The 27,957-nt window shown below is 33.6% G+C and overlaps 1 protein-coding gene across 1 annotated transcript; it reads right to left on the bottom strand.

Moving 5' to 3' along the window:
• Positions 1 to 480: 480 nt before the first annotated feature.
• LOC125649047 (borealin-like) lies at positions 481 to 27,597 on the bottom strand. Its single transcript, XM_048876261.2, has 10 exons — positions 27,491 to 27,597; positions 25,412 to 25,549; positions 24,947 to 25,044; positions 12,771 to 12,801; positions 11,651 to 11,765; positions 9,024 to 9,111; positions 7,292 to 7,371; positions 5,838 to 5,945; positions 4,507 to 4,636; positions 481 to 2,057 (listed from the first exon to the last, which is right to left on the bottom strand). Exons 2-10 carry the CDS (start codon positions 25,545 to 25,547, stop codon positions 1,923 to 1,925), a joined length of 921 nt encoding a protein of 306 aa, XP_048732218.1. The 5' UTR covers positions 25,548 to 25,549; positions 27,491 to 27,597; the 3' UTR covers positions 481 to 1,922.
• Positions 27,598 to 27,957: the final 360 nt, after the last annotated feature.

Genomic DNA, 27,957 nt, shown 5'->3' with positions numbered 1-27,957 from the left:
ATTCTATATGAAAAAGCTGTAAGTTTTAATAGAAATGAACTATAGTGTATTTCTTGCTGGGTGTGCAAGATAAAAATCCTCATCCTGACAATAGCATGTAATGTACAATCTCATTCTGTAAGGCACATTTTGCATAGCTGCAGTAAAGTAGCCCTCTCTGACACCCCCCCCCCCCCCCCCCCCCCCCCCGACGTTTTTGGGGGGCGTAGGAGAGGGTTACATTATTGCATTGCATTTCCCTTAAAATTACAGAGAAATTGTACAAATAAACTAGTCTAGTCTATACATGTAACAATCAATCTCTCATGACAATCAGAATGATTCATCATGATGAGTTGCTGTATCAACAGAGGAAGGAGGATTCAGTCTTTTTTCTGCACTGGTTGTGCCTGCACAGATAGATCCTAGAAGCCAGGGCCAGAAAGCAAATAGTGTCAAAATACACCATTTACAAATCAATGAATAAATATCAAACACAACTAAATTTATTTTCTTGGAACACAATGTAAATTATCCTTACATACATGTACATGTAACATGCTTGTGTTTTTGGTTGTTGTTTTTTTTCAAATACAGTATTTTCTTTTGAAATAATGATTTACAGAATAACAATGCATAACTATAAACATTGTTTAATAACTAAGTTTCTCTACTAGCCATACCTAGAATGAAAACATTATTTTGAAATTTACAATTGTAAAGAATATACAGTGTACACATACAACTGTCAAGTCCATTAGTAATCAATATGTCTTGGCAAGTAACTGAAGTGCACAAGAGCTGCTGTTGCCCCAGTAATTTCCTATTTTGTTTGAAATACGTTTCAAAGAAACCTTTGTAGTGCGCTGCTTGTACTAATATGATAGAAACGATTTTACCGTCTAGTTCTGCAGAAACATCACCTCTTTTAGATATAGTAGATGATTTGTGTTGTGGTTTTCATAACACACTGTGCACATTACGAGACAGTGAATTTTTGAAAATTCTTTTCAAGTAGCTTTGATGCTGCACATACATCAATATGTCTTGAGTAACTACATGTAGGAATAAAATCAGCAAACACATTTCTCCTTTAATATCAATCAAGATTTTAAAAAATAACTAGTTGAGATACATCATATAGCCTTTCATGTTCTGTGTACATATTAGGGAATCAAAGTTCAAATTAAAGGTCTCTGTTTTACATGAACAATGTAACAACTTTTTCCCCCTTAAATTACAATCTTAAAAAAGGTAAGTTTTACACAAATTTTAATCTATAGATGAAAGAAAAGCTTACATAAAAGTAAAACATTCATATATTGACATGAAACTCAAATCTTGTTTTTTTTTTGCGGTGTATATTTTATTTTCAAGCTAGTCTGGCACACATACATGCATTTATACATAAGATCCTGGAATTTTCAATGTAGATTTCCATGTATAACCAAGCTCACTCTGTCACAAGAACAGTAAAAAATATGGATGTCCAATTCATCAAAAATAATTCTCATACATACTTGTAATAATGCAGCATTTAGATAGATTTGATATTTTGTGTGCTGACACTTGAAAAATAAATGATCCAAAAAAAAAAATCAGTCAGTGCTGAAAATACTACAACTTATTAAAAAAATAAATGTACATTTTGGTACACACAAAGACATACATTGTACCATCTAAGTTTAAAACTGAGATAAAAATCTATTTATATGCCATCTGACTTATAATTTTTTTGTATTCTCAATTTCAAATCTGGAGTGGAAATGTGAAGCAATAAAAAAAATCAACAATGGACCTCCATTGAAGGCAGTTTAAAAATCAAACGACACATGGTATAAAACTGCAACTCATAGAGTATATTGTATAATATTGCTTAAAACATCACAGTGCGATTTCACTGACAGAAATTTCTTGGTTGTCTGGGTGTTTCTCCTCAGTAATCAATGTCCAGCCTTTCCTTCTTTCAAAGCTTGTGATATTACATTCATAATTGCAGTTAATTTTTCCTCATGAGGAAGAGAATCAATTTCTGCCTTTTCAGTTTCCCCTGGAAGGTCGATGGCCAATCTCACAGTCTGAAAATGAATTTAGGTGAAAATTCAATGTATTGTATACAAAGGCATATCAGAAAGCACACATTTCCTTACAACACAACATCACCTAAAGAGCACAATTCTAAATTATGAATTTATACACAAGGTCCATGGGTCACAACACTAACCCGAGTCACCCAGGTTCTGCTTTTCTTCGCAAGATTTTTAAAGGATTATATACCCTCTTTATTCCCACAAAATCTGTGACTTAACTGAACTTGAATACACAACAGGGATGCTTCAAAGTCAATATTACTAACTTAGCTTTGCTGTTCGGAGTTTTTTCCCTACAGCCATGTATCATGTAGAAATCTTATCTCCGATTCTAGCCCCACCCTTAACCCCTGCGATCCATAGTTAGAAAAAAAAAACTTGAATCCATACAACTTAGGGAATGTTTAATAGCACCTTGGTATGATTTAGTGTGGCCCTGCAACTCTTGAAAAGAATTTTTTTTAAATTCCTACATGTAAAATTCTGAATCCCTATTTTCACCCCACCCTAGCCCCAGGATAGGGTGAAACAATACAGCACCTTTACAATTTGATATGAATCAAGATACAATGGTCTTGATTTGGTTATTTTCTGTTCGATTCTATAACATACAATGAAAACCTTTTATGTAGACATTTATAAATAATATCTTAATTCTGTCAATATGTTTATTGCTATCTGCAAACTAAATAGTAATATAGAAAGATGAAATGTGACTAGATTTGTTATTCCAAAGGATCAAAGGAAGCCAAATTATTCCCATACAGGAAATCATAAGCTTCAATGTTAAACCTATACATGTATGTGCCATATTAGAATGTAGTTTTCCATGTTGAACCCTACTAAAATTTTGCCAGTGTGATAAACTACATAAAAAGGTAATTTCTGACAGATTCAAAATTTTTAATTTATGTGAAAAATAAATCAAACCTTATTACTATAAAAAAAAAAATTCCTTTTCCAAACTCGTATAACTTTTTACTGTATACCCGGTACTTTAAAACTATTCATAAGCTTTGTCAGTATTTATTGAAAGCTACAAAACAAAGACAAGTGCCATTAATGAGGTTTCATTTTTCATTGCCTAGATTTCTTTGTTTCTAAACTTATTTTTCTGATAATATATATTTACATATTGCAATAATTATGAATACTCTTGCCATTTTCCTGTATTGTACACAGTGTACCTATGAGCCACAGGGCTCCTTTGGTCAATAAACAAAATAAACCAATTATTAATTGGTATTATCAGAGTACTAGTCTATTCAATGCAAGGATTTTCTAATGTACATGTAAATTTACAAAGGATTGTCATTTATGGTGGATGTGTGCAAGCATGCAGGAAAAGTATTATTAGAAATATCACATAGAAAGGGAATTTGCTTATAATATGTAGTCGTATTAAAAATGATTTTATGCTAAACATGAAATTTAATTCCCCCTTAAAACGCCCATTGCTCAAAGTGGTTCTTCTCCCTATCCTGTTCCCTGTTCGTCTGTCTTTTTCTTTCTTTAATCTCTGAATGTGTCCCGCCAACAGCCTGCAGGACACCCATTCTTTCACTAACTATATTGTTTGTTTTCTTTCTAAATTCAGCTTGCAACATCACATGATCATAACTGGGGCATTTATCATAACAGTAGACTTGGAGACAAAATAAATAGGAAATTAGTTTGATTACTTTTTAATTTCCATTGTAATTGTATCAATCTAAATTGTATAATTTGCATACATTGTATAATTTATATATAGCTTGAAAAACACACACATATTTTTATTCCTATGATAATATCCAATTAAATATGCCACATAGAGCTTTAACTTTTGTGAACACGAGGCTAGTCGGGTGACTTACGACAATTTTAACTAACTCTGACCATACATTCACTAGCCCTGACCAAACAAATTAATACAATACAATTTATAACCCACAAATTTTAATGAGATGGATATCTGATGCCTTATTTGTTGAATAAAATTGATTGAAACTGAAAATGTGTTGATTGTCTCTGAAGTGATCGTCATTCAAAGTGTGGTCTTCATTGTTGATCATAACATTTAGAATAAAATGTTCTAGTCTTCTTTTCTTTCTCATATATGTACTTTTCTTTCTCATATATGTACTGTACTACACCAGAGAAAATTGAAAGGTGTGAAAAGTGGAAGATATTTAAAGCAACACTTCTGAAATTGAAAATTTTATTTAGCCAAAAAAAGTTTTTATATTTCTTGTGGGAATAAATCTTCATATCTTGCTTATTATCACCCAGTACATGTATAACATCCTTTACAACACTACTGCATGTCTTAATGTTTTCATGATTCTGTCATCTACCATCATCGCACGAAACAAAAATTGGCTTAAATTTCACTTTTGTTTGACTTTGAATTTTAATGCGTTGCTATGGTTATTGCTGTGAACTGATAACTTCTTACATTTCGCTTTTGTTTGACTTTCAACTTTAATGCGTTGCTATGGTTATTGCTGTGAACTGGACTTCCATGTAAGGACATAAGAATTTCTCCTGGCTTGGCTTGTCTGGTCTCTGCTGGGGTAAGTGGAACTCTACATAAGATGAAAGGAAAACTTTACCAAGGTTATCAATATCATTAAAGGAAACTTTCTGCAAGTGTCAAATTTACTACACACTCTGACTTTATGGTCATCACTCTCCTATTGTATATAAACAAGGTGTGCTGGTGAAACAGTGATGCAAGCCAAGGGTGACGCTCCATGTTTTTCTGTTCACAAGGGTGAAAAGAGAGACAAGGAGCGTCATCCTTAGTAAGATAAAAAATGTGAAACTGCAAGACAGTGTAGTTTATTTTTTTATCAAAAATTTCCCAAAAATAGGTCAATGGTCAAGGTCACAGATCAACAAATCTGGTCTCGTTGAAAAGGACTTCCCACGTAAAATGCACATGCTTAATATAAAATTAGTATTTCTTATGATTTGAAAGATATGGCTTACATTCGAATTTTCTAAAAGGAAGTGAAAGGTCATTATTAAGGTCACCAGGTCAAAGATTTTGGTGTCAATGGAAAGGTCTTACCACAAGGAATACACATACCAAATTTGAAAGATGGTGTAAAAGATATGACCAAGGTTAAAGTTTTTTTTAACATTTCCAAAAACTAGGTCAAAGGACAGTGTCAAGTCACAAGGTCAACAAATCTGGTATCATTGAAAAGGTCTTCTCACAAGAAATGCACAAACTAAATATAAAAGCTTTACCTCTTATGGTGTCAAAGATATGACCAAGACAAGTTTAAATTTTTCGTCACAGACAGACAGGCCAAAAACTGTACTGTTGAAGGATAATACTTGCATCTGCAGGATAAGATTTTATCACAAAATCTCAACACTTACATAGCAAGGGTTCTCCAACAATTTTGATAAGGATATGATATTTTCTTAATATCAAAGATATATTTTTGATAAAGAGATGATATTTCTTAATCAGATATAATTCTGATAATGGTCTTCTTATCTTGTGGAGTGCAAAACTGAGTTTTCCTCCATTAACAATCACATGCTCAATTAAGTAATTTGACATTTTTCTTGGCTATATATGTAACATCCCAGATATTAGATATCCAAAAAATACATGTAATTTTACGTTCTTAAGAATATTTTGAACATATACTAAGCACCCTACAACATTCTTTTTACATATCAGTCATTAACATGTTTTTAACAATAAAATAATCCAGTTTAAATATAACATTTGTTTGTAGAAACATATGAATAATTGAATATTCTTACCTAGGATCAAACTTAGGGGTAACGAGAGGTGTATTTGACCATACTGCATCAGCTAAATTTCGGTTGAGTGGCGTCTGAAATTTTTTCTGTGCTGATCCCAAGAAGCGACTGCAAGAACAATAATTTAAAGCTGTATGGTCCGAATTACTAATATATTTTTTCCATCTCGTAAAAACACTATTAAATCATCGCACGTATGTAGTTATGAGGCTGTATGACATATCATACATTATTTCACCTGTTTTAACCCAAATTATTTGATTTTAAATCGATGTTTACAAATAACTGCATCACTCTGCCATTTCAAGTGACAGTCAAGTGACCAGTTCAAACTGGTCTTATCTGTGTAAAGTTGTGCATTTTGCTACAACAGTACCATGCCATAAGTTTAATAGAAATAAAAATATCAAATATCTCTTAGTAATTCGTTGTTTTACGCTCTTTCAGCCTTAAAACTAGACAGTTGCGTATGAGTTAATACATCATGTTGGGATTGCCCTGACGCGCGTGGGTCTAATTATAGACATCTATTATGGGATGATTTATATATGTACCACACTATATTTACTTTCTAAATAATATTCTGTTTTCTTTTACATGCAGATGTTTTCAAGCATGTAATTAAGGGAAAGCTAATAACTTTATAAAGTAATTATTCTGCTTTAAAGTAATTATGTACAAAAATAATACATGAACATCGGGTCATACAGCTTTAAACTAAATTTTCCAGGTTTAGTTAATATTCTGCAGAATAAGTTGATTTTTGAAGGGTGCAGGAGTCCTTACATTTACAATTATGTCTCCCCTGTCCCTATTAAGATGCTTCATACCAAATTTGAAAAGAATTGGAAGGGCAGTTATCAAAGAAGTTAAAAATGTTCAATTGTTAACGTATGACACATGATGGATGCAGGCCAATAGCAATAGGTCACCTGAGTGAAAAAAATAATTTACTTGTATATTCATCTGTATGTACCTATGTAGATTTTAAAAGTTCATTGTGGCCCCATCCTGGTTCTGGGAGCATGATTTTAAAAACTTGAATAACCATTTTACATGGAAGATGAATTTAAGAAACTCAAATCCCCTTCAACAAATGATAAGCAGTGCCAAGTTTCGCTGAAATTGGCCATGGGATTCTTAAGAAGAAGTCAAAAGTGTGAAAAGTTAACATACATACAGAGGAGGGACAAACTAAATTAAGTTTTCAGCTCACTTATGAGAGTGAAAAATTGGTAAGAGACAAAACCTGACCAAACAAACATCCAACTCATATTGCATATTGAATTTCCTTCTTTATAAAATGTCTTACTGTTATGCCCTCTGGGACCAAGATTGGAATAAACTTATCTTATCTATTGCAAATAAACAGGCAAGATACTATATCCCTATCCAGACTCAGCACGCCATAACCAGATATAACCTGATTTATAACCAAATGGAATGGAAACTACCTTTTGAATGGCATTCCTGGGGATGGTGGTGGCATACATGATTTGACAGAAGCAAGCCTCCTTAGCCCTGAATCTGGTTTCTAAAAAGTAAGAGATGAACCACATCTTTTACTATAACAATTATAATTCACATGTAAAATTGGCAAATATACAGAATCAAAACTTTCAGGTACTGAAAACTCAAGACTGTTCTTGTCTAATGAAAAAAAAAGATTAAGTTTAAGATATACAGTAAAATATCTGTATCTCGAATATGGTTTATCTCGAATACCCCGCTTGAGTCGAAGTCGACCGCTGGTCCTGGCCGTGTTCCCTCTATAAATGATTTTAAAAACTTCGGATATTTCGAACACGGTAATCTTGAATACCCCGCTTATGTCGAAGAATTTTCAAGGTCCCATGTCCTATATTCACCTGGTTTATCTTTAAGCGCAGTCAATTTTCCGCTCTACTTACCATACCTGGTGTCGTTAGGTCCTACATTCACGCCCGCGGCTTCACCAATCGACTGCTCCATGCTCGCCTTTTTCGAGTAGACTCAGGTCGCAATAATTGGTTCAACAGCTTAGGTAATTAGTGAGGCCTTCCCACATTATGGATTAAGTCCACCGCCAATTATGAACTAACACGACCGATTCCAGGGACGGTGGTTTGAATGATACACGCTATATCATTAACATGTGGTTTAGATAAACGAACGAAATTGTTGAGGTACGCTTGAAAAAAAAGTAATGCCCATAATTACGAAAACGCATTTGATAATACACGCTTCATCATTACATTAAAAAAAATATTCAAGATCGAATTTGGATATCTCGAACCCCTGGATATCTCGAAGTTTTTTCGAAGTCCCTCGGACTTCGAGATAGAGATATTTTACTGTATAAGAGTTTCTCAACTGATACTGTAAATCAGGAAGTCTTTTTGTTGTTTTCATGGTATGGATATATCCACAAATTTAAATTCTCCATAAATACAAGAAAATGAACCATGACAAAGAAATACTACAATATCAAGTCACAATGAACATACTATTTTTCTAAACCAACTAAAAAATGTCACCCCATGAAAAATTATTCTACAGTTAAAGATGCCAACATTTCAGGTTCAGGTCTGAGTCTCCATGAGGTAGCCTCCATGAAGTTCAGGTGACATACATGTACCTTCCCCCTTCCTCTAATCAATCGTTTGTTAATTACCACCACAAAATTGCATGATTATCAACAAGTGGAACATTCTAACACATACACTTTATCTGCATTATAACATATGGCCAGGTACCAGGGAAGACAGTTTTTACAAAATATGTGGGTGGTTCATTCTGGTGGGACATTAATTCTATAGAGGGTGGCTTTTGCATGAAAATTGCTTCTATGGGTGGTTATTTTTACCAAACTATATACCAGGGTAAATCAAGATGCAGAAGTATTTTGTGCTGTATGATTGGAAAAAAATTCTGATTTGGGAATATTTAAATTCTACGTTTCGAATAAATCAATTTGCTTTTATAGGTGCTTATAAAGCTTCATTATTTGCCTCTATAGGGTGCATAAGAGTGTCCCTGTGATAACCACCGTCCCTGAGAATATCTCTGATAACCACGGTCCCTGAGAACATCTCTGTGATAACCACGGTCCCTGAAAATATCCCTGTGATAACCACCGTCCCTGAGAATATCTCTGTGATAACCACCGTCCCTGAGAATATCTCTGATGCCCATTTCAAAACTAACCTTATTTGTTTTGTTACCATTTGCCGTAAACACGTCATCTTCCATTATAGTGTCCTGGATATTCAGATTTGTTTCTTTAGCCCTCGAACTACAAAATATCCAATACAACAAATGTGTTACTGTGTTATAATGCAAGTGAAAAATTAGTTCACAAACATATCGTCAGCAACTCTTTGATGCAATGTTATCTCTGTTTGGTAAACATTTAATCTTACTTCAACATTGTCAAATATTTACATCCCAAATGTTTCTGCCTTTTTTATATCATAGGCTTAAATGATAGCCATTTCCTCATGAATGCGCTGCAGGTGTGAACAAATTGCGTATGAATCTGGATAAATAAACGTCTATTCTAACGACTGGAAATTCTAACAGAAATGAAAGTTGAATGTAAATATAAGAAATATAATTAAATTTTGAAAATATCTGAGAGTATGAATTGTGATGTTCACGCAAGCATATTTTTCAGTTCAGCCTACAAGGTTTTTAAAAATTGTACCACAACTCCACAAGAAAGTTCTTGTCACAAGGAATGCACATGTGAAATATGAGAGCCCTATCTATCACTCAACATTCATAAGTTATGAGTAAAGTTGAAGTCTCAGACTGACAGATAGATAGGAAAAAACAATATGCCCCGCCACCTATACCATTAGCATAAAAAATTTGAATCCACACAACTTAGGAACATTTGTATTTTGATTTAGTGTGGCTCTGCAACTCTTCAAAAGAATTAGTTTTCATTAATTTCCTGTATATTCCTATATAAAACTTTGATCTCCTATTGTGGCCCCACCCTACTTCCATCAGCCAAAATTTGAACAAACTTAATCCACACTATCTGGGGACATTTGCATATCAATATGACTAATCAATGGCCCTGCTGTTCTTGAGAAGATTTCTTCCTATATATTCCCATGTAAAACATTTATTGTAACCTCAACTTACTTCCTAGGGTCACAATTTGAACAAACCTGAATCTGCACTGCCTTGGGATGCTTGCATATTGATATGAGTAATCATGGACCTGCTGCTATTGAGAAGATTTTTCCCATGTATATTTAATATATGTATATAATTATATCCCCATTTAAAACTTTGATCCCTTATTTTGGCTCCACCCTTGCCCCAGGGGCCATAATTTGAACAAACATTAATCTACATTATGTCAGAAAGCTTTCATGTAAATTTTAACTTTTCTGGTCCAGTGGTTCTTTATCAGATGCGTTTTAAATTTTCACTATATCATAATTATCTCCCTTTTGAACAAGACACTGATGACCCTATATGGCAGCAAAGTTGATAATGGCCAAGGTTTTAGTAGGTCAAATCTCAAGGTCAACTTCATGAATTAAAAAACTTTGGTACCAAAAGTGTGAAATATGAAAGCCCAATTACCCTCCATTCAAAAGTTATGACCAAAGTTCTTGCTGACTGAAAGACCAAACACTATAATTTCCTGAAATTATGAAGACTTACACTTTGTAAGTCTTTATTTGAACAAATTTGAATCCTCAGGGTTTGACACTAAGGCACGTACTACCGACTGAGTCTACTAAATGATAGGTCCGGTCGGGTAAAATGTTGATTTACTAGTCCGACTGGCCGTATTGAAAAAATAAACAAGAAACTTTACTTTAAACCATAAGATATTTTATTCTTAACTAAAAAAAATAACTGTAGAATTTGCGAGCAATTTTGAACCGCATGATGACACAATCTCTATTTTTAGTTCTAATAAGTCGTGGTCGGAAGTGATGTTTTACGACATCTACTCATGTTAATGTGTTTAAAGTTATGTTTTAGATGAATTTATTTTCATTAAAAAAACACCCCAGTTTATTTGAATCAAATATATGAAAGTGTTTATCAAATTAATAAATTACGTCGTAAATAGCCATTTTTCGGTGTTGACATATGTGCAGGAATGTCTCGATATTCAAATACGACTTCTCATCCTCAAGAAAAGATGTCCCAAGAGAAAAAAAGTAAAAGGTTGGGAAGAAACAAAGCAGGGCTTATGAAATAGAAATAAAAAAAAAAACAGTTGGTCACTTTATTTTTCATGGACTAGAGAATTTCCGTGCTGGGTAGAATTTAAAGAAACAAAAAATGTGTTTGAAAATGAAAGCATTAAAATTGAATGACGAGACTAAAGCACCTTTTTTAGACAATTAAGTATGTTTTAGTGCATGCATTCATGCAAACTTAATGTTTGTCATTTGAATAAAGTACATTTAAATATGGAGAAACAATCAGTTTCTGGAAAGTTGGTCAGGGATAGTGGGTTTAAGGTCAGGTCTAGCAAAAATCATTTGAAGTAGCCCGATTGGTCTAGTGCTCAAAAAAGTAAATGTCAAACCCTGATCCTCTTCACCAAAAGATGCTTCATGGCAAGTTTTAATGAAATTGACCCAGTGGTTCTCGAGAAGTTGAAAAAGTTTACATATGTATGGACAGATGCCAGTCAAAAGGTGATCAGAAAAGCTTACTTGAGAATTCAAAAAACTGAACTGTTATTACTTATTTACATGCAAACAGAGGACTCTTATTGATCATGCTGGCATAAAGTAAATTGTGGTATGTAAGTAAACACAGATCCTATTAAAATAACTTTCATAACTTACAAATGTCTCCTCAGGTGTGCTGGAACATCTGGAAGGAACTCATCCTCTTCTTCCACCTGTGCATCATCTGCCTTTATGTTTTCTTTTTCTGGTTCTGTTTTAGGATCCGATAATTCTGTTCTCAAACAAAATTTTGCATACATATGAATTTTACAGATATTAAGAAAACAAATCAAATTCTGAAGGTCTGTGAATAAGGATACATTTGTTAACTTGGGTCAAGGCCAGCGTGTGTTTGTTGGACTCTAGGAAAGAGGAAATGCAGGCTGAGACCAAGACAATATAATAGTCTGAGGGTCCAGTAAAACACATGTTGTTTGGAGAACTCAGTCAATAAGCATTTTATTTTACTAATACAAATATCTTTTATTTTCCCATTCAAGAAAAACACAATTTCGTGTTGTATTAATGTAATAGATATAAATGCTAATATATACCTATTTTGCAATGCAGATTTCAGTGCCTTGAGGTCAACTATTAAGGAACTTCTTACAGATACTAGAGCAGTTCTTATAGGGACTATGATATCCCCCTCCCCCTGAGACAAATTCCAAACTGGGCAAATCAATAATACCTATAGTTCCATGGTGTTGCTAGATGACTAGGAAATTTGTTTAAATCCATGAAATCATTTTTCCTTTGAAAAAAGTCTTGAGAGTAATCCTTACTACACCTTTGAGTCTTTGACCCAAATTCAATAGACAAGCTCCCATTCCCTCGTAATTTCATCTCATTAGTAATATTGCCTCTCAGGAGGCTTTATCATCCCAGCTTTTAAATACAAATTCAAATACAAGCTGTCAAAGCTTTTTTTACTCAGACAGAGTTTGACTGAGTTCTTTCATACACCCAAAAACTTTGTTTGGGGTCCTGGTGGTATGCAATTAGATATAATATTACTGGTTGAACAGTTTTTAATGTTAGTCCAATAAAATTTGACATTGGACCAGTCAGACTGACTGTATACATTGTAAGTGCAAACATTAAAATTGTGGAACATTTCATTGTATGTACATGTAGTTTAAAAACACATAAATTGGATAATTCATGAAAGCATATTTAAATATACACTATTGAATTCACATATTCATAATTACTACTATATACTTTAAATCAGTACCTGCATATTCTGCTAAGGTCATATCAAGAACCTAAAATTATGAACAAATGAAAAATTATACATCATACAAAAACAATCAATATGAATGTTTGAAACAAGAGGCCCATGGCTCACAAGGTTTACCAGAGTCACCATGGCCCTGTTGTTCTTCAGGAGATTTAACAAAAATGTCTTCCCTTTTTATTCCCACAGGATCGTGACTGAATACACACAACATAGGGATGCTTCAATATCAATATAACTAACATAGATTTACTATCCTGGAAAAGAAGACCCCTCCCCTCATATATCCATGTATTATATAAAATCTGATCCCCAATTTTAGTCCTACCCAAACCCAAGGGTCCATAATTTGAAGAAGAAAAAACTGCAAACTATACAACTTGGAAATGTTTGCACATTAACATGATTTATTGTGGCCCTGCTACGCTTGAAAGAGGGTATCATTTTCTTATGGAATAATTACATTTCTCAAAAAACAATAAAAAAAAATATATTTCAGCACTAGTGGCTGTTCAGTAAGTATCTAAGTGTATTTTACTTATCAAATTTTGTTAGTGTGATGCACTCAATGTAGTCTGCTTTTTGATTTGATTTTTTGTTGTTGATGAAATTCACAATTTTGGTACATCTCTTTCTGCTTTTCCTACATATGAAATTGGTTTTTAAACAGTGTCAGCAAAATTAAAGATGATAAAGACAATAATCACTATGACAAATTTGGTCCCACCCTGGAGTTAGAACCTCTACTCAGAGGATCATAAAAACATATAATTTTGGTAGAAGCCTTCCTGCTCTACATCACTATGCATTTCGTTTTTCTTAAAGATGTGCAGATGTCAATTTTTAGCAGTGTTAGCCCTGCCTCTAAGGCCCCAAGGGTGCAGGAGTCCTAAAATTTACATTTTTTTTGTCCCCCTTGTCCTAACGATGCTTCATATTTGAAAAAAAAATTGGAGAGGTAGTTATCAAAAAGTTTAAAATGTTCAATTGTTAACGCACCATAGACAACACATGACATCGAACACAGATCAATAGCAATAGGTCACCTGAGTGAACTAAAATATGAAAGCCCTACCTGAAATAGTTCAGGCGATATTGCTCTAACCCTAGGTTAACGTTTCTTAAAAGTAGGTCAAATTTCAAGGTCAGAAACTTTGTTACCAAAGGAAAGGTCTTATCACAAGGAATGCACAAAATATGAGAGCTGTATCTCTAACCATTCAAAGGTTATGAGCAAGGTTAAAGTTTGGCATTATCCTGTTATTTACTTCGCAAATCAAATAAGTTTGATGTTGTTGACGTTAACGTCAATTTCATCTCTGTACATGTTTACGACCACCATTACACTTTCTGACTTTAATTTTACAAATTTCGACTACTTTCATTTTGGGTCCGTGAGACGTATATTGATTTATTCCGTACAATACAATCATAACAAATACAGAGGCGAAGCAAATAACAGGAGTAAATAGCGACGCAAGTTCTTTAAATGTACTCGAAACCTCGGAAAGTATTTGATTCGCGAAGCAAATAACAGGAGTATATATATACTGAGACAGTTCATTCTAAATAGCACTTCAAGGGGAAGATTTCCTGGGAAAAGGGTTTCTTTGGGGGAGAAACATAGAAAAATGGGGCTTGGTATTTTTTGGGGGAACAAGTTAAAAGAAACACCAAATGAAGAAATAGCACGTTTTTGTACAAAGCGAAGCAAATAACAGGAGTAAATAGCGACGCAAGTTCTTTAAATGTACTCAAAACCATGGAAAGTATTTGATTCGCGAAGCAAATAACAGGAGTAAATAGCAACGCATGTTCTTTAAATGTACTCAAAACCTCGGAAAGTATTTCCTTCACAACTCAAATTTAAAGGGAGAGCGCAAGAAAGATGACGAAAAATACAAATGAAGAGTTTCATAGGCATAATCATGTTATTTGCTCCGTGATAAAGTGTAAGATTTATTTTTCCTTTAGTAAGAGTTATTTGCTCTTTAAATTTGGTTTATTCCGTTAAATTACTATAGGAATATGCAAATTTTCAAACATTTGCATATGGCATCGGTGAAAGAAGTATAAATTAAAATAACCTTGTGGGTGGTGGTGGGGCATGGTGTTGTGTAATTACGGAACAAACTTCGGAGCGAATAACATGATTATGTCATGTTACTTTATTCCGTATATTCATATCAAGGATGTAGGCGAATTTAATATAAAATATAATTGGTCTTGATCCGCGCATCAAGTGCATGTTTTACTTCTATATGAAATTAAGTACATCCATGTTTAATTGTATTGAATAACTTTAACGGAATAAATCGTTGATATTAGTAAATATTACTTTATTCCGTATATTCATATGAAGCATTTAGACGAATTTAATACAAAATAAAATTGTTTTATCGAATTGAATAATTTTTACGGAATAAATCAGTGCTATTATGTAAATGTTACTTTATTCCGTATCAAGGAATTATGCGGATTTATATTTACGGAATAAAGGCAAGTACTTAAGATGGATATAAAATGTTAAAGTAATATAACAAGTGAGGTACATTAAGTATAACATTAAGTATATCAGATGTAAAAGAGGGCCACAATCCCTATAAAATGTTTAAGATTGTGATAAACATACACAGAGATGAAATTGACGTTAACGTCAACAACGTCAAACTTATTTGATTCGCGAAGCAAATAACAGGATAATGCCTAAAGTTTTTTGGTCAAACTCCAAGGTCACAAGATCAAAGATCATGGTGTTGAATGAAAGTTTTATCATAGGATATACAAAATATGAAAGCCCTAACATAAAACAAAAATCAAAAGATATTGCCTAAATTAGGTTCATGATTTTTGATAAAAATATTTTTCATTTTTGATGTTAAACATTGAAAATATAACTCATCTAATGTTGACAGCCAAAAGTCTGACCTTCTGAATGCAAGAATAAAAGCAATATTTTAGCCCTAAATCTGTGTTCTGTAAACAAAGACTTGAGTCTTTTTATGTACATACAAACAAACAAGTGAAATATTGATTTTGCAATGTAAAGCATCTTAATTTTGCATAGTCACAAATTTTAAGTTTTAGATGACACATTTTACCCCAAAAATGCTTGAATTGTGAAAACTAAAATAAACTTAGATCGATATCCATTTATTTTGAAAATATCATAAACAATAACATACTGCAATCTTGGTTTACAAAACAAATAATTGACTTTCTAAAATGAGCTTCTGTGATAATGTATGATCTTAATTTTGATGTGAAATCTTTTAAACACATTAGACAGTAGAAAGTGAAATAGAAAATTTTGGTGAAAATCTAGACTTGCTCAAGTCTCTATGTTGTTTTTATTACATTATCAATTTCATCCAAATTTTACTGTGTTTCTCTGCTCTCTACCATACTTAATGTCACCAAACATAGATGTTTGGCATTATCAAAAGTATTAAAGAGAGCACTGATTATTAAACATAGAGACTTGAGCAAGTCTAGTGAAAATCGTGAATCAGTCCCTTTAAAAAGGAGGACAAACTCCAAGGTCAAGGTCACAACCTTTGGTACCAGAAGAAAGATCTTGGGCCAAATACAATAATGTGGGGTTCCTGTTACACTCCCTTGAAAAATAGGGTAGGTAGGTAGGGATTTTATTTTATTTTTTTAATTCATTTTTTTTAATGATAGATTTTAGATGGAATCCCAATTTTCTCTTACTTTCACTTCTTGGCATGTAACATTTATATATGGTGAAATATATACCGGTACCTATCAAAAATGGTAGGTATCACCCTAGTTTTGACATCGTAAATATATATATATATATTTCAAATTAAAAATATATATATAAATACAGAGAAAAAAAATCAGTGCATTTGCCAATATCATGTTTTTGAACAGAAAAGTAGGAAATTATGATATTTCAAGCCCCTCCAAGTTTTTACATCTATCCAACTTTTTTAAAAATAAGGAGGGTGATTGCTTAGTATATTCAAACAACCTGAAATTTGCACTATTGTTTATGTAAGCACTCTTTAGTTCTAAGTCAATTTAAAAAAAAAGGTGCATTATATTCTGCAAAATACGGTCCAACTGATTTTGGAAATAATAAAAACAAGAGGCCCAAGGGCCTAGAATCGCTCTTCTGATAAATTGTACAACCCCACCATTTCTATTCTTAGCCTCTTAGTATTCTAAATCTTTAGTTAAATCCTAAGAATTCAAAAAAGTAGGTCAATGTGACCTACTTTTTGGTTTACACATTTTGAGAACCCAAGAAATATCAACTGACAAAGTTTGATGATTTTAAGCCAATTAGTATCTGAATATTGAAATATAGCTGTCAAATTCCAATCGTAGGTCATGGTGACCTACTTTTTGGTAAGCGAACTCCGAACATGCAAGACCCATCAACTGACAAAGTTTGATGACTGTACGTCAAATAGTATCTGAAATATATAAATATAGCCGTCCAATTCCAAAAGTAGGTCAAGGTGACCTGCTTTTTGGTCGACACACTCCGTAGACTCAAGATGCATCAACTGTCAAAGTTTGATGATTGTAGGTCAATTAGTGACTGAAATATATAAATATAACTGTCAAATGCCAAAAGTAGGTCACAGTGACCTACTTTTTGGTCGATACACTCCGAAGACTCAAGATGCATCAACTGACAAAGTTTGATGATTGTAGGTCAAATAGTGTCTGAAATATAGTAATTTAGCTGTCAAATACCAAAAGTAGGTCACGGTGACCTACTTTTTGGTCGACACAAACCGAAGACTGAAGAGGCATCAACTGACAAAGTTTGATGATCCTAGGTTTTACAGAGCCCAAAATATGCATCTAAAATTGAAAATGTGAAATTTGAATATCTGCAAAATTCAAAAAATAGGTCACTGTGACCTACTTTTTTATAAATATGTTTCAAGGCCTCAAGATGCATCAACTTACAAGATTTGATGATTCTAAACCTCTCGGTATTTGAAATAACAACTTAAAATATATCTATAAATGACAAGAGGCCCAAGGGCCTAGAATCGCTCTTCTGATAAATTGTACAACCCCACCATTTCTATTCTTAGCCTCTTAGTATTCTAAATCTTTAGTTAAATCCTAAGAATTCAAAAAAAGTAGGTCAATGTGACCTACTTTTTGGTTTACACATTTTGAGAAACCAAGAAATATCAACTGACAAAGTTTGATGATTTTAAGCCAATTAGTATCTGAATATTGAAATATAGCTGTCAAATTCCAATCGTAGGTCATGGTGACCTACTTTTTGGTCAGCGAACTCCGAACATGCAAGACCCATCAACTGACAAAGTTTGATTACTGTAGGTCAAATAGTATCTGAAATATATAAATATAGCCGTCAAATTCCAAAAGTAGGTCAAGGTGACCTACTTTTTCGTCAACACCCTTCAAACATGCAAGACCCAACAACTGACAACGTTTGATGACTGTAGGTCAAATAGTATCTGAAATATATAAATATAGGTGTCCAATTCCAAAAGTAGGTCAAGTTGACCTACTTTTTGGTCGAAACCCTTCGAACATGCAAGACCCATCAACTGACAAAGTTTGATGACTGTAGGTCAAATAGTATCTGAATATATAAATATAGCCGTCAAATTCCAAAAGTAGGTCAAGGTGACCTACTTTTTGGTCGACACACTCCATTGACTCAAGATGCATCAACTGTCAAAGTTTGATGATTGTAGGTCACATAGTGTCTGAAATATAGTAATTTAGCTGTCAAATACCAAAAGTAGGTCACGGTGACCTACTTTTTGGTTGACACAAACCGAAGACGAAGACGCATCAACTGACAAAGTTTGATGATCCTAGGTTTTACAGTGCCCAAAATATGCATCTAAAATTGAAAATGTGAAATTTGAATATTTGTAAAATTCAAAAAGTAGGTCACTGTGACCTACTTTTTTATAAATATGTTTCAAGGCCTCAAGATGCATCAACTTACAAGATTTGATGATTCTAAACCTCTCGGTATTTGAAATAACAACTTAAAATATATCTATAAATAATAAGCCATAAAATTCAGAAAGTAGGTCACGGTGACCTATTTTTCAGTTGACGCATTTTAAGGTCCCATGATCCACCAACTGACAAGTTTTGATGATCATAGGCTTCAAAGTGTCCAAGATATGCATCAAAATTAATTTTAAAATAAATACCTGCAAAATTCAAAAAGTAGGTCACCGTGACCTACTTTTGAGACAACTTGACACAAGGTCCTAAGATGCATCAACTGTCAAAATTTGATGATCCTAGTCCTTATAATGACTAAAATATCTAAGATTTAAGGAATTTAAAAAAAAATTTAATTTAGGTCAACTTTGAAGTGACCTTGAGACCACGCCCTTTGCCCCAGGGTAATGCCTTGAACAATTTTTAATCTACAACATATCCTCATCCTTATGTGTAAGTTTGGTGATAATCTGCCCTGTGGTTCTTGAGAAGAAGATTTTTTAGCAACCACTACTTTTGTTTGTATTTTCCTGATTATCTCCCCTTGTTAAAGGGTCACATCCCTTTATTTAGTATGTATGAAAGCCCTTGGGCCAATGATACCCTGTACCAAATTTGAAAGAAATTGGCCAAGGGGTTCTTGAGTTATAGCCCTTTTTCTAAAAAGTTTACGCACACCGCACAAATGGCCATAGCATTAGCTCTTTGAGCCTTTGGCTCAGAAGAGCTAATAAGCCATAAAATTCAGAAAGTAGGTCACAGTGACCTATTTTTCAGTTGACGCATTTCAAGGTCCCATGATCCACCAACTGACAAGTTTTGATGATCATAGGCTTCAAAGTGTCCAAGATATGCATCAAAATTAATTTTAAAATAAATACCTGCAAAATTCAAAAAGTAGGTCACCGTGACCTACTTTTGAGACAACTTGACACAAGGTCCTAAGATGCATCAATTGTCAAAATTTGATGATCCTAGTCCTTATAATGACTAAAATATCTAAGATTTAAGGAATTAAAAAAATTTATAAATTTAGGTCAACTTTGAAGTGACCTTGAGACCACGCCCTTTGCCCCAGGGTAATGCCTTGAACAATTTTTAATCTACAACATATCCTCATCCTTATGTGTAAGTTTGGTGATAATCTGCCCTGTGGTTCTTGAGAAGAAGATTTTTTAGCAACCACTACTTTTGTTTGTATTTTCCTGATTATCTCCCCTTGTTAAAGGGTCACATCCCTCTATTTAGTATGCATGAAAGCCCTTGGGCCAATGATACCCTGTAACAAATTTGAAAAAAATTGGCCAAGGGGTTCTTGAGTTATAGCTCTTTTTCTAAAAAGTTTACGCACACCGCACAAATGGCCATAGCATTAGCTCTTTGAGCCTTTGGCTCAGAAGAGCTAAAAAAGGTTAGGGTCGGGGGTAAAAACTAGGGATGGTCGGGTAACCTGAACCACACATATTTTTTTATTTGGCCTTGTCACAATGAATGCACAAATGAAATAAGAGAGCCTTATTACTCAAGATTTATGTTTGCTGTTTTTCACCACACTCAACAATTTTTCAGTTATAAGGTGGCGCCCAGTTTTTATTGGTGGAAGAGAGAACCCAGATATAATGTACCTGGGAAGAGACCATAGATCTTTCGAAAGTAAACTGGGAAACTTTCTCACTTACCGGCGCTTTTTTTAAGGCCCATTTTGGGTTCGAATTTCGGTCCTTTCCCCTTCTAAAAATTGCCAATTTTTTCCCAATTTAGCTTGCATTTTCCCCCAATAATAAAATTATGAAAGGAAAACATATTTGAAAAAAATAAACATTCAATGTGAATTATATACATAAGATTTAACAAAGAGTTATGGTAATGATGATTTGGATAGAATAGTTGAAAATTTTTTAAGGTTAAAGAAAATTAGAAGTGTAAAATAAAGATAATATAATGTTTGATATGATTTTAAAACTTAATTTACGATAAAATTGATATTTCCCAATTTGACTGAAATGTCGACAATTTTTCCCAATTTGAAAGCCACAGGACCCTTCTAAAAAATGTAGTAAAATCACTGGGGATTCGAACCCGCGCCAACCAGAGGTGTGGGTTCGAATCCCGCTCACGAACAAAGTTAAAGTTTTAGACAGAATGACAAAAAGGACAAAAACAATATGACCTTGATTTTTGATCTCAGAGGCATAAAAAATATGGTATCTATCATAAGTCTAATAAAGTGCACCGCCACGGCACATGATACGCCCGTCACATATTGTTAACATGAACATATCACCATGAAGAGATAGGTATGCATGGAACCAAATGTCAACCTTCCTTTAAGAATCTTACCCACTTTATGGCCTCATGTGACATTGCTTCAAATATTGATAATGTAAGCTTAATGATTTTTAAAAGGATATAAAAACATTTTCCCAAATGTTTTCAATGAAATGATTAAAGTGCAAGATGGCCCTTTATCCAAGCAAACAACTTACAATAAGTGGGAGTACTCAAAAAGGTTGATTTATTCAACATATCAAAAAATACATATATCAGTATCTGCCTTTGTCAAATCTTCAAGTATAAAAGTAAAATATGCATGGTGATGTCAATATAAATAAATATAGATTAAAAACGGTTATTTCAAACACTGGTGCATCTCCTATGTTGTAGTTATTAATTAGAAAAAAATAATACATCATATATTTCTCAACTGGTTGTGTTAGACTTGAGAAATGCACATCTGCAGCTTTGCTCATTGTATTTTAAGGAATGAAGAACAATGCACAGCGTAATAAAACATCAAACATTAGTCATTATGTTTATTCTTAGACTGTAAAACTGTCATCTTAGTGAGACATGACAATCTGCACCTTGTTGTTGAGATATAAAATAAAAATATATTTTACAATATCATATTAATTCTTAAACTTTATACCAAATTAACTTTCAAAGTAATGGCTACCAATTAGAACTGTTCTAAAATTTGACAGATCAATTAGAAGGCCAGATTCCTCTGCCCAATTCCCTGATTGCAAGAGATATAGATAGCACCTCCTTGATCAGATTGCTGTAACAGAAATCTTCTAAACTCATTAATTAATCTGTAATTTGACAGAACGCAATTTTTCTGTTAGCAAAATGCCTCCTGAATTGCTTGATAATTACACCCATGGGACAAGGGAAATTTCTCTTGACACAAAAGAAATAATTTGTTTGTTATATACTGCTTTTCATTCATTCATTCATACTTTATTTCCTCCTTTAGGAGATTATGAAGAAAATACATTTACATCAATATAATTACAAATACATGTACATACAAAGAAAGAAAGAAAAGAGAAAAACACATTATGTACACAATATAAACAAAAATAGAAAAGAATAGGATATTCTTAGTTGTACACCTCAACATATGAGTACATATGGTAGCAGCTGTCCCTTTTAAAGCCAAAGCATATTTAATATAGATATATTTACTGCAGTGAGCATCTGTAGTATAGGGCTGAAGTGCTGCGCACCAATTTAAAGTTCAGCAGACGGAATGATGTGGCGTCCATCTTATTTAAAGGTGTAGATATTTGGCCACCAAGAAGAACAAGGTACCATTCAAATTCCGAGAGCCCACAGAGTTCTGCACACAGTTTGACACTGAAGTTATTAGCAATGGCGTTCCACCACTGTTCTCGTATGCTGGCGGTACTTAGACACAAACAAGACGAGTGACAGAAAACATCCATGAACAAATTACCACATAAATGACAGAAATGAACAAGGCCATTTACATGCATACCTGTATATATTTTGCATATGAATTTGCAAAGTTCAATGTTACCTAATTTCCAAATTGTGGCAGGTTTTATATCTGAAAATATTTGTCTGAATAAATGGAAATCCGGACTGTTCATCCTCAATTGCCGCTGGTCTTGGTGATACAATGATACGGTATTTCTGGATATCCTTTTCCAGGATAACTTATCTGGGAAGAATCCGTTGTCAAGCCATGTACTTATATAATTGGTAAGATTGTATGTTTGCAAGGTTTGAATGATATCTGGAATAAAACCATATTGGACTTCTGAAAGGTTTTGCCAGTAAGAAAATAATCGGGTCAAGAATATTTTCTTTGGTAGAGTGTTTATGTCCATTCGACAGAGCCTTCCTAAGAACAGTAGTTTTCTTGTATCTATTTCTGCGCTGATGGGCAATACATCAAAAAGTGACTCACATATATCGGATCTGCATAATTTTGGTAAATTTAGAGATTTTTTGCACACAAAATGTTGAAAAATACAAAGGTTTTGGCGGTCTGAACAGGTCATATTATTCCAGAGTTCGCATCCATAAAGTACTGTAGGCATAACGATTGTTTTATATAAATGAGATACAGTCATTGGGTTGAGAAAATGGGATCCTATGTCAGATAGTGCAAAAAAGGATTTTCTGCCCTTTTCGCAGGCTCTTCCTATTCTTTCAGAAAGTTGGAATTTGTGATGAATCACGATACCTAGGTGGTTATAGGATTCTTCACATGGAATCGATGATTGTCCCAGATGCCAAGGAAAGTTGTTATCCATTTTACTCCTCTTACCACGGAATTTCACCACGCACGATTTTGACGCATTGAAGGAAAATCGCCATTTATTCGAATATGCGTATGCAATATCTAACAAGTTTTGGAGGGCCATTGGGGATAATCCAATGCAGGATATATCATCTGCCAATGAGGGACAGCTGCTCATAACATTAAGGATACCTGTATTAGGACTACTTAGCTCTAATTCATCAACAAGATCGTTAATATAAACAAGATATAAAAATGTAGACAAAACACCACCTTGTCTTACACCTTGATCAACAGAGAACCATCTAGATTGAGTTTGATTTACAACAATAGAGCTAGATGTTCCTTTATAACAGTTATTAATCAGTGACCAGGTTTTACCTTTTATTCCAAGTTTGTAAAGCTTTAACATGAGGCCATCCCTCCAAACAGTATCAAAAGCCTTACTGCTATCCAAAAAGCTAACATAGACATTGTTGCCTTGTTCTATATTATGAAAAACTGTCTCTTGTAAATTAAACGACGCGGTTAAACAACCTAGATATTTTTGAAAACCTTGTTGTTGAGCATTTGGGAAATGTTCATTGTATATCTTTTTTCTGAACAATGTCACAGCCATAACAAAACATCAAAATACTAATCATTAAAATAGGCCTTTATACATATTGCAACCATTTGTTGTCTTAGTGAGAAATGATACTCTGCATATAGGTTGCTGAGAAAAAAAATTAAAAATTATATAGTACAATGTGAAATTAATTTTGAAAATAAAGACTAACCACAACAAACAAATTCACTTTCACAAATAATTTCTGGTATATCTGCAATTAAGAGGCTAAGATCTCCCTGCCCAATTCCCTAGAGATAAAGATAACACCTGCTTGATCATGTTGATCAGAGATGTTCTACACAAAACTCATTAATTAGTCTTGTCAAAATGCCCTTTGCATGCTACTCCCATGGGACAAGTGGAATTTCTCATGTTATTGTTAGAAACAAAGGAAACATTACATAGGCTAAAAAAAAGCTGTACAGTATATCATAAAAAAAATATGTGTTTTCTTGATGTAACATTTTTGAATGAGGTTTTCTACAAAACTCTTATATGAGTAGGGATTGTACCAATTATAACATACTTTTTTCAAAAAATCACTTCAACTAAATGTCACAGTGACCTTAAAGTACAGTGCGACACACCTTCTACCTAAGATGCATAAGATGACCAAGTTTCATGATTCTAGATCAAATAGTTTTCAAGTTATGAGCCGGACAGGGTTTTACCATATTTGGCCATATCTTCTTAATTAAAAGTCACAGCGACCTGGTTTTAATGTGCGACACACCTTCTACCCAAGATGTATCAACTGACAAAGTTTGATTATTCTAGGCCTTATAGTATTTAAGTTATGAGCCGGACACGAAAAAGCTAACAGACGGACGGACAGACGGACGGACATGAAGGCCATAACATAATACGGCCCGTCTTAAGATGGGCGTATAAAAAGCAAAGCTACTTAAACAGCTTTAATCAAGTGAAATAAAACTGAAATGCACTTAATGGAAGGACCAGGTCATTAAAGATCATTCTAATGTTTATAATCAAAATCAATGTTGGAAATGTTGCACTTACTGTCTTTCCAAGTTCAAGTTTTTCAGTGTGATGAAAGGATCTGAACAGCTTGAACAAATTGGACCTTTTCTGCTCAAACAACTGTAATTTTCTTTCAACTGTAATAAAAGTAAGATTGTTCATGTATTATCATTATATAAATATTAGGAAGATGAAGTTATTATAGTCATATATATATGTGTGTGTGTTTAATTAAATTGTACCAATTCTGAACTAAAGTTGGGTTTTTTCTGTCAGTACAGCAAGAATTGTTGGCCAAGTTTTTGACAATATGATACAATGTAAGACAAAAGAGTAAATCAGGGGCACAGCTAGAGGGGGTTTGATGTGCAGATCCTAACTCTTGGCTGGCAAATATAAGTTAGGATATGATTGGAATAACTTTAATCAATATGCAAACAGGAATTTTTAACTCGCATTTTGCAAGAACTATATAGTAAATTTTGAGCCCTGTAATATCCTCACCCCTGGCATCAAAGTCTCGGAGATAGGTCTCTAATTTTTCTCGCTCCGCTTTGTTTGTGATCTCAACCTCATTGCCATCGGAAACCCTAGATGTTTTCCTGGTTTTTGTAGCTCGTGTCAATTTTCTTCTTGGCATTTCTGTTGCAAAATGTATCAAAAATTAAACAATTAAACTCCCTATTTTCTCCACAGAAATTATTTTACTAGAATTCAAAAATCAGTTTAGGAACCAATGCTTGATGTCAATCAGAGTATTCACGAAAACTAAGTGGTCCGAAGACCAAGGCCAGTGAATTTTAGGGTCGGGTCAGTGAAAATAAAAAATCAGGAAGTCTGATGGCCTTTTAGACTTTTTGTTAGTTACATTAGATATAATGTTGGATTTAGATATTCTAAACGTCTTATTTGCTTAAATTTATCATAAAAATAAATCAATAAATAGCACCCATAGTAAGTGTTTGGACATCCTGGTTTGTTTATTTCTTTAAAGTAAAGAACAATAACTATACTTGTAATTGTCAAGATAACTTGTACATTGATCACGTGAATATTCAAAGAAAAACTTGTTGAAACAACAAAAATGGCCGCGTTCTGTAACGCATTGCGTACCGGTAATTGCTGCTTAATTGCACTGTCCAATTAAAATGAACTTCGTCTCTCATTTTATGCAATTTCTATAGTTTATAGAATTAATCAATCATTTACATTTGATGTTGGAAGAGAACTCTGGCTACTTCCTAAGGTGCTCTCGGGCTGTTTTCATGTTTGTGAAAAATATGTGAATGTGTAGTCTTGTTGTTTGCGGGCGAAGAGAGAGAGAAAATATCACGTACGGTGTTGTTTTTTCTGGTATCGACAGAAAGGATGTCTTAGGGTGGATATGAATATAAGTAATAACCATAGTTTCAGTAAATTAATTGTACAATTTTACAATGCATTCCATATCGTATGTGATAAACATGTACTATGAAAATTTGGGGGGGCCAGTAAATTTCCCTGTGGGCAAGTAAATTCAGACAGTTCACTAGTCCGACTGGCCAGCAAGTTATAAATGTTTTCGTGAAGACTGCAATCAATTCCGTCTTTATTTAAAACTCTTTTACATCACTGGTTCAAAGAACTTGCTAGTCAATAAAACCTATAGACCTCCTGGAAAATTTGAAAGCCTTTTATTTTCAGTACATAACATCAAATTTCATTTAAAATTAATCCTGTTAGGATGCTTGAAACTTAAGATTACAATCATAAAATTTCTTCACTTCTTTCAAATTTGGGTGGCCGATTTTGGATTCAGTTTTAGTGCCTTTCCGGGCACTGCATCTTCCCTGTATTTGCAGAACACAATTAAACAGTTTCTAGTGTTTGTTCCGTTTTGAGCATGATATTTTCAATTGATTTAAGCAATCTATTTGTAAACAAAAACATGGCACAAGCCTTGTTTACATTTCACATAACAAAGAATTGTGACTGCTATATCTCTTTTAACTCAACAACACATGTTACAATTTTTGCTGACAATTAGAAATATCCTAGTTTAGCAATTGTAAACAATAAAATGGTGGAAAATAAAATTTGGAAAATTTTCACCCTTTAACTTAAAATCCTAGACTGTGCCTGTTGCCCAATCCCATTAATTTATCTGGTGAATAGATATTTTTTAATTAATTCAAACCCACCTAATACATATATGTAGTAGCTGCACTTGCACTAACCGTAACACTGTCAACATACATTGATTTTCATACTAAAAGACGTCAAAATATCTCTATTAATTCTGCGATGTATCTCATATTATGATCTGTATAAGAAATGCCCATGTATTAACAAACTATCAGTTTGGTACACATCACGATCAAGTATTACAGTACACTTTGCTATACGAAATACGATGTCAGACTGTAGCTATCATGTAGTGTAGTGTATGTTCTTGAAGATTCAAGTCGCAAATTATTAATTAGCCAAGAATAGCTCCCATATATCTGACTGCAAACATTAAAATAGCTTTTCTAACTTCAATGAACACAAAGACACATTCGCTGAATGAAAATTATGGAATGTTTTTTCCATTCTGAAACTTACTGATATGATTTTCCTTTTACCGCTTTCATTTGAATAAATCCATGTAAATTTCGAAAATTCTCAAAGCCGTAATTCGCTTCGCCTAGTCAAGCACTCTAAAGACTAACGTCAAAATCACGTGACAAACTAAATACCTAAAGGTGGAATGATAAGCATTACGCATTCCGGTTAAATTATAATTTTGATATTGACATATGATCATGTGCGTAACCAGAAAGAAAATTAAGTGTACACAAAGTATGGCAAGGGGTCTGGGGCTGCTTTGAGACCACTCAGTGGGTCCAGGGTAAAGTCCTGGTGGATACCTAGGGGGGTAACCGTTAAGGTCGAAACGTCCCGTTAGTTTCGACCTCAAAGACATTTCGACCCTTGACGTTTCGACCTAGGACGTTTCGACCCAATTTTGGGTAGAAGCGTTCCACTTATTTTTATATATATAACTAGGACGTTTCGAAACATATTTATTT

Source organism: Ostrea edulis, chromosome 1 (genome assembly GCF_947568905.1).
Source record: "Ostrea edulis chromosome 1, xbOstEdul1.1, whole genome shotgun sequence".
Classification (NCBI taxonomy): domain Eukaryota; kingdom Metazoa; phylum Mollusca; class Bivalvia; order Ostreida; family Ostreidae; genus Ostrea; species Ostrea edulis.
This window is presented reverse-complemented; position numbering and strand designations above follow the sequence as displayed.